The sequence below is a fragment of the Salvelinus sp. IW2-2015 genome, unplaced genomic scaffold (genome assembly GCF_002910315.2).
Source record: "Salvelinus sp. IW2-2015 unplaced genomic scaffold, ASM291031v2 Un_scaffold3593, whole genome shotgun sequence".
NCBI lineage: Eukaryota > Metazoa > Chordata > Actinopteri > Salmoniformes > Salmonidae > Salvelinus > Salvelinus sp. IW2-2015.
In genome coordinates, this window is record NW_019944871.1 from 25,205 (window position 1) to 37,154 (window position 11,950).

At 42.3% G+C, this 11,950-nt stretch overlaps 1 protein-coding gene across 1 annotated transcript; it reads left to right on the plus strand.

The window, feature by feature from the left end:
* The first annotated feature begins 6,939 nt into the window (after window positions 1-6,939).
* On the plus strand, window positions 6,940-10,115 carry LOC112076136 (mesenteric estrogen-dependent adipogenesis protein). Its single transcript, XM_024143019.2, has 5 exons — window positions 6,940-7,252; window positions 7,384-7,520; window positions 8,077-8,192; window positions 8,379-8,549; window positions 9,479-10,115. Exons 1-5 carry the CDS (start codon window positions 7,056-7,058, stop codon window positions 9,497-9,499), a joined length of 642 nt encoding a protein of 213 aa, XP_023998787.2. The 5' UTR covers window positions 6,940-7,055; the 3' UTR covers window positions 9,500-10,115.
* The last annotated feature ends 1,835 nt before the right edge of the window (window positions 10,116-11,950 follow it).

An 11,950-nucleotide genomic window follows, 5' to 3' on the forward strand; every position in this document is an offset into this window, starting at 1 on the left:
TCTTACCCACACCTCTCCCTCCTCTCTTTACCCACACTCTCTCTCCCTCTCTTACCCACACCTCTCTTTTACTCTCTCTTTACCCACACTCTCTTTCTTTACCCACCTCTCTTTCTCTCTTTACCAACACTTCTCATCTCCACACCTCCTTCCCTTACCCACACCTCTCCCTCTCTTTACCCACAACCTCTCTCTCTCTCTTTACCCACACCTCTCTCTCTCTTTACCCACACCTCTCTCTCTCTCTCTTTACCCACACCTCCCTCTTCTCTCTTTACCCACACCTCTTTTCTCTCTTTACCCACACCTCCCTCTCTCTCTCTTTACCCGCACCTCTCTATCTCTCTTTACCCACACCCTCCCTCTCTCTCTTTACCCACACCTCTCTTTCTCTCTTACCCAACCTCCTCTCTCTCTTTACCCACACCTCCCTCTCTCTCACCACACCTCTCCCTCTCTTTCATTCTTTTGTATTTCTCTCCTGCTATCATTCTTCTGTTTAAACCTGTCACCCTCAACCTCTCTCTTTCCCATCAATCTGTGACTTATTTTTTTATTCTTTCTACCATTCACTCATTTCCCAGTCTGTACCTTTCACTGTTCACTGTTCATGTCACTGTTCTCTGTTCACTGTTCTCTGTTCACTGTTTCTGTTACCTGTTCTGTTCACTGTTCCGTTCAAGTCTGTACCCTGTTCAACTGTTTCTGTTCACTTTCTCTGTTCACTGTTCTCTGTTCACTGTTCTGTTCCTGTTCTGTTCACTGTTCCGTTCCCTGTTCTCTTACCCTGTTCACTGTTCACTGGTCTGTTCCCTGTCTCAGTGTTCTGTTTCCTGCCTCAGTGTTCTGTTTCCTGTCTCAGTGTTCTGTTCCCTGCTCAGTGTCTGTCCCTGCTCAGTGTTCTGTCACTGTTCCTGTTCTGTTCCATGCTCTCTGTTCACTGTTCTGTTCCATGTTCTCTGTTCTGTTCCCTGTTCACTGTTCTGTTCCCTGTTAACCTGTTTGTTCACTGTTCTGTTCACTGTTCTGTTCCCTGTTCACTGTTCGTGTGCCTTGTTTCCACTGTTCTGTTCCCTGTTCTGTCACTGTTCTGTTCCATTGTCATCTGTTCTGTGTCCCTGTTCACTGTTCTGTTCACTGTTCTGTCCATGTTCCACCTTGTTATTTCTGTTCACTGTTCTGTTCCCTGTTCACTGTTTCTGTTCCCTGTTCGTCTTTCACTGTTCTGTTTCACTTTCGTTCCATGTTCACTGTTCTGTGCCTTGTTCCACTGTTCTGTTCACTGTTACACTGTTCTGTTCCATGTTCACTGTCCTGTGCCTTGTTCACTGTTCTGTTCACTGTTCTTGTTGTCTGTTTCATGCTTCATATTCACTGTTCTGTGTTCTAGTGTCTAGTGTTAGACTTAGTCAACCCCTGACCTCCCTATTCTCTGTCTAGTGTAGACTATAGTCAACCCTATCTGTCTGTCTCTTCCTCTTTATGTGTCTTTCTCTCTGTCTGTCTCATTCTTTGCAGTCAAACAGCCTACGGCCGCCACTGCAAAGAAACAGTTGAGAGCCAGAGACAGTCAATGGTGAACTCTCTGGCGATTTGAGTGTAGTACAACAGTTTTGAGGACGAGTAAAAAAGGACTTGGCAGAAAAATATTGCTTTACCAATATTACAGTTTTCTGACTTATCCTCTGGGGGGGGGGGGGGGGGTTCAATATAGAGAATTAAGAGAGAGAGAGAGAAGCTAATAGAGAATTGGGAGGGGTGGAGAGAGAAAGAAGGGGTCGAAATCAGTTCAACCCACTTGAGCACTCTATTGTACCATATAAATATTCAGGGCTGGACAAGTGACCCCAATCAGATTCTGTCAACACAATACACACTCTGCTCTCTCACAGGAAAAAAAGAGACACACAGATGTACACATTAAATCAAGTTTATTTTATATAGCCCTTCGTACATCAGCTAATATCTCGAAGTGCTGTACAGAAACCCAGCCTAAAACCCCAAACAGCAAGCAATGCAGGTGTAGAAGCACGGCGGCTAGGAAAAACTCCCTAGAAAGGCCAAAACCTAGGAAGAAACCTAGAGAGGAACCAGGCTATGAGGGGTGGCCAGTCCTCTTCTGGCTGTGCCGGGTGGAGACACATCACACTCACCGACACACAAACACTACACATATGCACACACAGACTTTTACACACACACCCTGATCCTTTCAGACAAAGGACTTCATAAAGATAATGAATGCTTTAGCAGCTCAGCCTGTGGTAAATAAACTGGTCGGCTTGGTTCAACTCTCAGTAGCTCTTTACACTCGTACCTTGTATGCTGGTTGAAAATGGCAGATTTGGGCACTGATAAGAGCCTAAATTGGAACGCAGTGGCTGTACAGTAACATGCTAAACATGACGTCGGAGCTCAGGTTCTCTGTTTGACGGATCTGTATGGGTTTCGACTGACAGCCGCTCTGAACTTGAGTACCCGCTAATCGGGCAACATTTGCAAATGTTTTGTTGTCTGAGTAAAGGGGAATTCTGTAAAATTAAGAGGACACAATGTATTTTTGAAAAAGAATACAAACCGCTTTGATGTTATACAAGCAAGCCAAACACCGTGAGTCCAAATGTGGACTTGACATTTCCATATCATAAAACTCATGTCATATACAGGGTCAAAGTTCATCATTACTATGTTTGATGTACAGTTACCAGATGACATGGTGTTATWCCCTGGGCTGTCCTGAACAGAATGAGCCTGTTTGTTTTTTATTGCTATGAAAAATGTGCCGCGGACCAAGCGTCTGAGAGCACTCATGACTTCATTTTATGAGCACCAAAAATGACAATCTGCTGCATTGAATCGTCTTGTAAACATTTAGCTAGTCACGTTGGCAATAGAACAAGCAGTCAGATAATGACCCATCTGACCCAGGGATTTATAATGGACCTTTTAGTATTGCGTAAACAGTAATTGTGTAAAAGCGGGGATACAGGGCTGTTCCAAACAAAACTACTATAAGTGTTTTTGCCCTAGTTCCTCAACAGAAAAAATAGGAAAGCTCAAAAAAAGCACCTTATAGTTTAGGAATCTTCTTTGAGTCATAAAAGTGCATTGAAATGACTTAGGAACTGTGAACACTTTGGAGAGGTGTGTGTCCACTCGGAGACACCAGTTAGTCCTCTCACTCAAACCCTTGTCATTTTTTGTTGTCTTATGTTGCACCTACCCCACATTTTCAAGGAATATTATTATCATGTTGCTGAATGAATGTATCCAGAGGATTTCGTTATCAACAAATGCGGGAAAAGTACAGTAAATGTAAAATGCACATAAAATCAACAGTGTACTGTTTGGATTCAGTCCTGTGTCAGGTGAACTGTTGTGTCCTCACAGCTGTCTGTGACCAGGCGAAACAATCTTTACAACCTAAACCTTCATATCATAACCGCTAACCTCTACACACAGCCTAGATCGTTATCGCCATTATTAGCTAGCTAACATCATAGTCAACATCGCTACTAGAACTAACTGGTTAGTAAACCCGCTACAATCATGCAGTACAGTGTAGTCAGCAAGCAGTTTAGCAGTTACACCAGCGGGCCCCTTTGGCAATAAATTAATAAAACCCAAAGCTTACCTTGACTTGGAAGAGTTCCTGTGTTGGATAACCATAGCCAGCTAGCTAACATAGCATCCCTCTGTTTGAGCCGGGTGTTTGAGTAGGCTAAACAAGCTGGCGAGCTAAGTAAGTGAAAGTGAAGGTTAAAAATATATATATATATATATATATATATATATATTGCTCTCTCTCTCTTGCTTCTCCTTCATTTTTGAAGGAATTCATTTGTTCAAAACTGTTCAACTATTGTCTTTCTCTCTCTTTAGTCAACTACTCACCACATTGTATACACTGCAGTGCTAGCTAGCTGTAGCTTATGCTTTCAGTACTAGATTCATTCTCTGAACCTTTGATTGGGTGAACAACATGTCAGGTCATACTGCAAGAGTTCTGATAGGTTGGAGGACGTCCACCAAAAGGTGTCATAATTACTGTGTAAGTCTATGAAAGGGGGTGAGATCCATGAGCCTCTTGGGTTTTGTATTGAAGTCAATGTACCCAGAGCAGGACGGAAGCTAGCTGTCCTCCGGCTACACCATAGTGCTACCCTACAGAGTGCTGTCGAGTCTACTGTAGACCGTTGTTGCAAAACAGAATGTTTTAATAAATTATTTGGTGACGTGAATATATTRAGTATAGTTTTATCTAAAAAGGATAACTTTGTTTAACATTTCACTATTTTTATTTTTATGAAATTCACTGAGGAGGATGGTCCTCCCCTTCTTCCTCCGAGGAGCCTCCACTGATAGGAATAGGTTGCCATATGGAACACACGTTGAGGACTGACCCTTAACCTCGTCCCTCTGGGACTGTCAGAGGGGAAAGACATGTGTTTGCCCCTTCAGATCACACACATTATAGGCTACATAGGTAAGCAGACACCCAGTCAAGTCAGCACACACACACACACTTGTTCAGAGCCTCACCCAGTTGCCTACAAATGAACAAGCGGTCAGAGTGAGTGTCAATAGTCTATTCTTGCTCACAAACATCACTCACCATTGAGGGCAAGTCTGACTTTTACTCAATGGAAGATTCCAAACAGGGTGGAAAAACGCCTACTAGGCTAGCAGTTATAAAGTGAATATAAATGTTCTGTGTCATATTTCAGGACACTACAGTGAGTCCAGCATTAGAATCTAAAACCTAGTGTGGCCCTAGTGTATAAAGTAAAGCAACACATAGAAGATTCTAACAAGTTGAATAAATCAAAATGGGCAAAGTAGGCCTAGGTTTTGCTTGCTAGAAAACGTTTAAATAAGATAGACTACATCTGGTCGCTTTTAGATCAAGGATTTTTTATTTTTTAAATGGATACAGCAAAAATGTTCCATCCAAATGATCTTCAAGTCACCACTATTGAATGCGTCAATCCGTGTCATTCATATGTGATATTGTGAAGAAAATACTTTCTGACTGAGACATTCTATTCCAAAGACAGTTCATCTTAGTGACGGGTCGTTCACGCTTCCTCTCTCTCCAGCCGAGGAGACTCTGTGAAAACAACGGCTGGAAAATGAGTCGGAAGCACAGTAACATTTGGATGCATTTTAATAATGTAGACAATGTTAGAGCACAGTGTGGAATTTGCCAAAACAAAATCTCATATAAAGTTGGTTCTATGCACAACCTACACCGGCATATGTGAACTGTMCWCCCAACTGTGAAGCTAGCTGTAGCGGAGCTTCGAGAAACTAGCGGGCCTGCTAGTGATAGTGGTGGAGCCAGCACCTCCACACTTGGAGATGTATCCACTCATTCAAGTAGGTCTACTCCGTGACCCACAGCAACGCAGTCTTCTATGGACCAGTTTATGCAAAAGTCTATGTCTGCAGCACAGTAGGTGCTGAAAAACTAAAGTCTACACAACACTAGATGGGGATGCCATCATCTCTACCCTGGCCATTGTCAATGCACCTGTTGATGCTCTGACCCAAGAGGAATGGGAGGTGGTGGAGGAGGTGTGCAGAGTCCTGGAACCCTTTGAGCAGGTCACTGTGGAGATCAGCGGAGAGAGGTACAGTAAGCAGTTATTACTACATCATTATTTAATCCAGTTTTATATATGTATATGAGCAGTAGATGAGAATGTAGTATCAGTAGACAAAACATGAACCTGAACTAATAAGTTACTGTTCTCTCTTTTCAGCTATGTGACAGCCTCAAAAATGATACTCCTATGTAAGGGTCTGCAGCGAATCACAGCCAGCCGCCAGAGAGAAGCAAATGTAACCACAGGACATGTGACAGAGTTGATGGACACCCTATGTTCAACAATGGACAGAAAGTTCCACAGGATGGAATATAATCACGTGCTATCAGAAACCGCTGCACTTGACCCCAGGTTTAAGAAGTTAGCCTTCAGTGATGCCAGAGCGATTGATGAGGCTCTTCAAAGAATAACCTCAACAGCAGGGAGGGACAGCCCCAGCAGTCAGCTGGCTCAGGCTCCAGGGCAACAGGAAGAAGAGGGATCAGATGGAGAAGAAGCACCAGCAGTAGTGCCACAAACGTCTGCTGTTTGACGAGAGAGCAGAAGGGGTAGCAGCACAAAGGAATCCCTCAGCAGATGCCATAATGGAGGTCCGATCCTATTTGGAGGAGCCCCTCCTCAAAGGATCTGCAGATCCTCTGAGCTGGTGGAAGAACAAGGCCTCTGTCTACCCACGGCTTACTAAAGTCATGACAGGGAAACTCTGCATAGTTGCCACATCCGTTCCCTCTGAGAGAGTCTTCTTGAAAATGGGACAAATAATTACTGAGAGAAGAAACCCCTCGAAAGTGAGGCAGCTTGCATTTCTGAATGCAAATCTCTCATAAAAGCAACATATGGTCAGCATTTCTGTGTGCTGCTGGTTATAACATGGCGATAAATAAGAGAGAGAAAAGAGGGACCAGTTTAATGTTTTAAGTGGGATGCTGCAGTTTTGCACATTGTTATTTATTTTTCTGTGATATGGTGCAATATTCTATTATTATGCTGTCCAGATTGTATTCGTTTTGAATTGTTACATGTATATGCACTTTGTTTATATACATTAAAAAGTTATACTTTAAATACAAATGTTTAATAGCATTATTTTTCATAACAAACCAATGCATTTTAAAATACATTGTGGTTAATAAGGTAGAGTATGATTTCATTTAATCATTTAATTTGAATTATTTTAACATCAATCATAGTCAAAACTATCGCAAACTGTTTGACTTGAAAACATACAAAACATATATATTTTTTAAAGAGCTGTTTGGGAGCCAAAGGAGCCGGCTCTTTTTGGTAAACTGAGCCGAACGAGCCGGTCCACTGAAAAGATCCGGAATGCCCATCACTGGTTCATCTGGGGTGACAAGACCTTCATTTCCTCATCACGTGATCTGGAATCGCAAGCAGAAAAACAGACATTGCTCGAGACAGAAAACTCCACATATCTCCAAAGACATGACGATCACAGACGTCTCCCGCTGTACGATGGAAGTTATAGAAGTTGAGGAATTCTTGCGGAACCCTCCGCCCGGTTTCACGGTAGAAGCTGGCTACCGATTCGTGAAAAGCGATCCTGAAAACTGCTGCGTGTTCATCGATGACTTCGAGTTATCCAGAGGAGGGAAAGTCGTCTTCCAGCACTCGCAGGGAAAGTAAGGAATATGTTKATTTAAAAAAGTTTGATACATTAGTCAGCCTTGAAAATATAATTAATTCAGCTGAGCATCAACTTCTTAACTAACTTACCATTCGAAAATGTACCCAACAATTTATTTTCTTTCAGGAAAATCACAGTGCGCAATTTGGGAGATTACACTCGCTTCAGGAAGAGCCTAACCTCAAAAAAGATATATATACTGGTGTCTGCATGTGAAAGTAAACCTTCATCGACAGATAGGAAAACTCCCCAAAACATAAAAGGTAAAACTTTTCACTGTTCTATCTGTAATGGACCCGTAGGCTGCAGCAGACAAGGCGCGCTGTAGTCCATGGTTTTCATAAATGACTTTTCATAACGTTACTCTTTAACGTTACTGCATCAAATAACAGATTGCATATGTACAGGAGTAAATGTTGATACGGTATGTCTGTTTTGTTGCATATCAGCAGCACATAGTTCTTAACCATGCAGTGAAACAACATGTTATTTATGTATTTTTAACCTGGGCTGGCCCTTCCATATGGAGGTTATAATGAATCACTCCCTGCTTCCCAAATAGCACCATATTCCCTATATAGTACACTACTGTTGGCCAGGGCTCTGGTCAATAGATTGTACTATATAGGGAATATGGTGCTATTTGGAACGTAACTGTGGTTTTTGACCGTTTGCAGGCGGTGCAGTGTGACCTTTTAAGTATGACTCACAGCCTAACTACAGAGACTCATGGCGTATTACTAACTAACACAGTGGCCTTCACAGGACTGACTGACTCTTTCTGACACTCTCTCTCTCCTTTTCTCCCTCCCTCCTCAGTGCTCCAGCAGTATGTGGTGTCCATTGATGGCCGTAACCCTCTGATCAAGTGGGAGATTGAGAGAGGCCTGGACAAGACTATCTCCTCTGTGGCTGGGGAGAGCTACAGGGTCGACGTGAGTTTGTCATTTTGCTGTTCTTAAAAATAACATTTAATAAGAGTGATTCTTAGATAACAAGCTTATTTTCTTTACGCAGCCACCTCTCAAGATGTTGTCATTGAAAATAGCATATTCATATTTTTATTTATTTTTTATGTAAAGTTGAAATACATTTTTCCCTCTGCTTTTTTTTGTTTTCAGATTGACCTGTGTGATGCGTTGCGTGGCTGGGCAGGGGAGAGTTTCTGTCTCCTAGGCAACAGAGAGAAGGTCACCCCCGTGTGGAAGGATACCTGCTTCACCCTGAAATATTACTCTGATGCCCTCTTCGACTTCCCACACTGGCTCGGCTTCAGCAAACGCCATTTCAAGGTCAAATACAATGAATGAATAAGGCCTAGTTATTTATTAATGTATCTGGAACTTTCCTCTTAGCTTATTGATGTATATTCTCTACTTACGGACAGTTTACTGCTGAATAATCTGTGTTTCTCTGAATCTTACTTGTGGCCATCAAAGGGTGCGTCACAATAATATCTCTGTCCTCCTGAAGTGTGCACTCGTTCACAACTTCCCACAAATCTAAAAGCATTGAAATATGGTGGAGACTCCCACCAGCCCATTGCTCCGCGATATTTCTTATACCAGTAATTTTCTTTCAAATCAGTGAAGGGAATAGATCCACTCTGGGAGGAAGGAGATGATTGGGCCATAGGTAGGGTGTCCACTCTGGGAGAAAGGAGATGATTGGGCCATAGCTGGGGTGTCCACTCTGGGAGAAAGGAGATGATTGGGCCATAGATAGGGTGTCCACTCTGGGAGAAAGGAGATGATTGGGCCATAGGTTAGGGTGTCCACTCTGGGAGAAAGGAGATGATTGGGCCATAGGTGGGGTGTCCACTCTGGGAGAAAGGAGATGGTTGGGCCATAGCTGGGGTGTCCACTCTGGGAGAAAGGAGATGATTGGGCCATAGGTAGGGTGTCCACTCTGGGAGGAAGGAGATGGTTGGGCCATAGATAGGGTGTCCACTCTGGGAGAAAGGAGATGATTGGGCCATAGGTAGGGTGTCCACTCTGGGAGGAAGGAGATGGTTGGGCCATAGCTGGGGTGTCCACTCTGGGAGAAAGGAGATGATTGGGCCATAGTTGGGGTGTCCACTCTGGGAGAAAGGAGATGATTGGGCCATAGGTAGGGTGTCCACTCTGGGAGAAAGGAGATGATTGGGCCATAGGTAGGGTTTCCACTCTGGGAGGAAGTAAACCAGCACATGTTTATTTACTTTGTGATTTCTTCCCTGTAGATCTCCTACCATGGAAGATGAGAAGAAGCAAGAATCAATAATAACTATTTGATGGGCAAGAAGACTGGACATAGGCCAAAGATTATCTATTATATTGACAAGGTAGTCGAGTGACCGCTCTAACAATAGAAATGCATGTCCTAAATGCTTTAAGGCAATTGAGGTCAGGTGGGACGATACTAGCCAATGAGAGGGCAGATATGCGTGTGAACAACCAAGTCATTTTTCACAAAGCTGCCGGAATGCCACCTGCATCCACTTATATCAGTACATTTGAAACAGTCTAAAAATTACAAAACTTCTATTGAAATCAAATTAGCCCCATGTAATTCGACACTCTCTCATAGACCTCCATACAGAAAAAAGGTCTTATCTCACACGGACATATTTAGGGCGGAGTAAATCCTCTCTCTTCGCCTCTTCCCGAGGCCCATGTTTCAGTGGACAACGACACCTGTCAGTTGAAGTGAGAAGCTGGGATACCTGCTATGCAGGATTCAACCACRGGGGGGAGCTGTTTATCAGTAGACTGGATCATCTCGTTTAGTGTAAGACATGGATGGTCAGTTCAATGTTGCTGCTTTGGTTTGAGAATTTAACCCTCTGCTGCACTGTTATGTTAATGGAAAGATGGAGTAAGCCAGTCGGCACGAAACTATTGAAAGAATAGCGCAAAAGACTTTACAATACGTTGTTTTATCAAGTTCATATATACAGTGCCTTACAGAAAGTATCTCACTCCCCTTGACTTTTTCCACATTTTGTTGTGTTACAGCCTGAATTTAAAATGGATTAAATTGAGTTTTTGTTTTTGTTACTGACCAACACACAATAACCCATAATGACAAAGTGGAAGGATGTTTTTAGATTTAAAAAAAATCTAATTAATAAAAAAAATGAGTCTTAACTATTCAACCTCTTATGCAAGCCTAAATAAGTTCAGAAGTAAACAATTCACATAATAAGTTTACATGGACTCACTCTGTGAGCAATAATAGTGTTTATCATGATTTTTTGAATGACTACCTCATCTCTGTACCCAACACCAGGGGCGAAAATCTGATATCAACCTTGGAGGGGACAATTACATTAAATTTTCTCAGGAGCAATTCCTGAGGGGGACACCAAAAGTAGTGCTGTAACACATAGACTATGTTGTAATATGTTAAATGTATATTGAGGGACCATAATCACTACTACTGGATAATTGTTAGGTACAGTAGTTAACTGAAGGGTTGTCCCAACTTGTTTAAATCATTATAATACTACTAATAATAATAGTTATAGCAATGTTCCTTATCAGTGCAGTGTTCCTCTCTCTTGAAACGTCAACACTCTGTTTGCAAGAGTTTGCGGTTCTATAAATTGTGGGTGTGGCTGATATGGTTTTGTGTCATCACTGAGGTAAGTGACGATGCTTGTGCCACTGTCCCCTATACTGGTGCTGCTGGCAACAAGGGTGACACCTGGTCCTGCCGTGGCTGTGACTGTCCTCTGAAGTCTCTCTCCTTGGCTCTTTCCCTTTCACCACCCTCACTGACTCACAGTCTGTCTCCTAGAAAAGAAATAAGGTGTTTGCTGTACTCCTAACTACGGTACCCAAAACTACACAATTAATCACAACAGCAATACCATTGCCTTAAACAAATCTTGGTTCAGTCACCAGTTTAAATTGAGAGTGGGGGTATTCATGGCATTTTCCAATTATGTCCCTATTTTACAAGTCAAAAAAATTGAGAACCTTTCATAATGTTGCCAAACAAAGACTCAACAAACTTACCTGAGACTCCCTGTCTCTGCCAGTCTGTCCCTGCATATCTGTCCCCAGCTCTGCTGTCTGTGTGCCACCTGTTGCCTGCTCTGCCTAATGACATCATTGTGAAACATTTCCATTAGCATTTCACTTCTTTCTTATGAACATTTTATCAACTGGTCTTTGAGATATTAGGCTACTAGAGTTCTTACTTTGCGTTTTGGTGTACTGAAAAATACTCTGATGTCCGTCTTTTTACTTTTTTCTGACATTTTTCTACCTGGCTGGCTGGCTGACCGGTCTAGCTGCACACACATTTACACAACACATGCTGCAACGTTTTGAAATTTTAACATAGTTTGTTTCATATTGGCAGGCTTCCAACAATAGCTGAATTTGCAAAGCTAGCGAGCACCAATTCCGTTTCTGTGGTGTTTGCTATAATCTTTGCTACCTGGTTAAAGGTGAAAAAAATAAAAYATTCACTAGRGACAATTTAGCTTTTGCAACGAGACCATTAAATATATTTAAGACAATGGTATAAGAGAGTGTAGTTCTGTTCAGTTTGGACTTCAGTTTATCGCTAACCTTATCACAGGGACTTTGAAGCACTACAGCTGCATGCTAATCTTGGAATAAACTAACGATAGCAAATATTCCATCTTTGACGACGACACATAAATGGAATAGGTACTAGCTAGCTTGATAGTTAATGTTTG

Coding starts and splice junctions, on each gene's coding strand:
- LOC112076136 (XM_024143019.2), top strand. CDS start 7,056: ATGACGATCACAGACGTCTCCCGCTGTACGATGGAAGTTATAGAAGTT. Junction 7,521..8,076: donor AACTCCCCAAAACATAAAAG/GTAAAACTTTTC, acceptor CTCCCTCCTCAG/TGCTCCAGCAGTATGTGGTG. Junction 8,193..8,378: donor GGGAGAGCTACAGGGTCGAC/GTGAGTTTGTCA, acceptor TTTTGTTTTCAG/ATTGACCTGTGTGATGCGTT.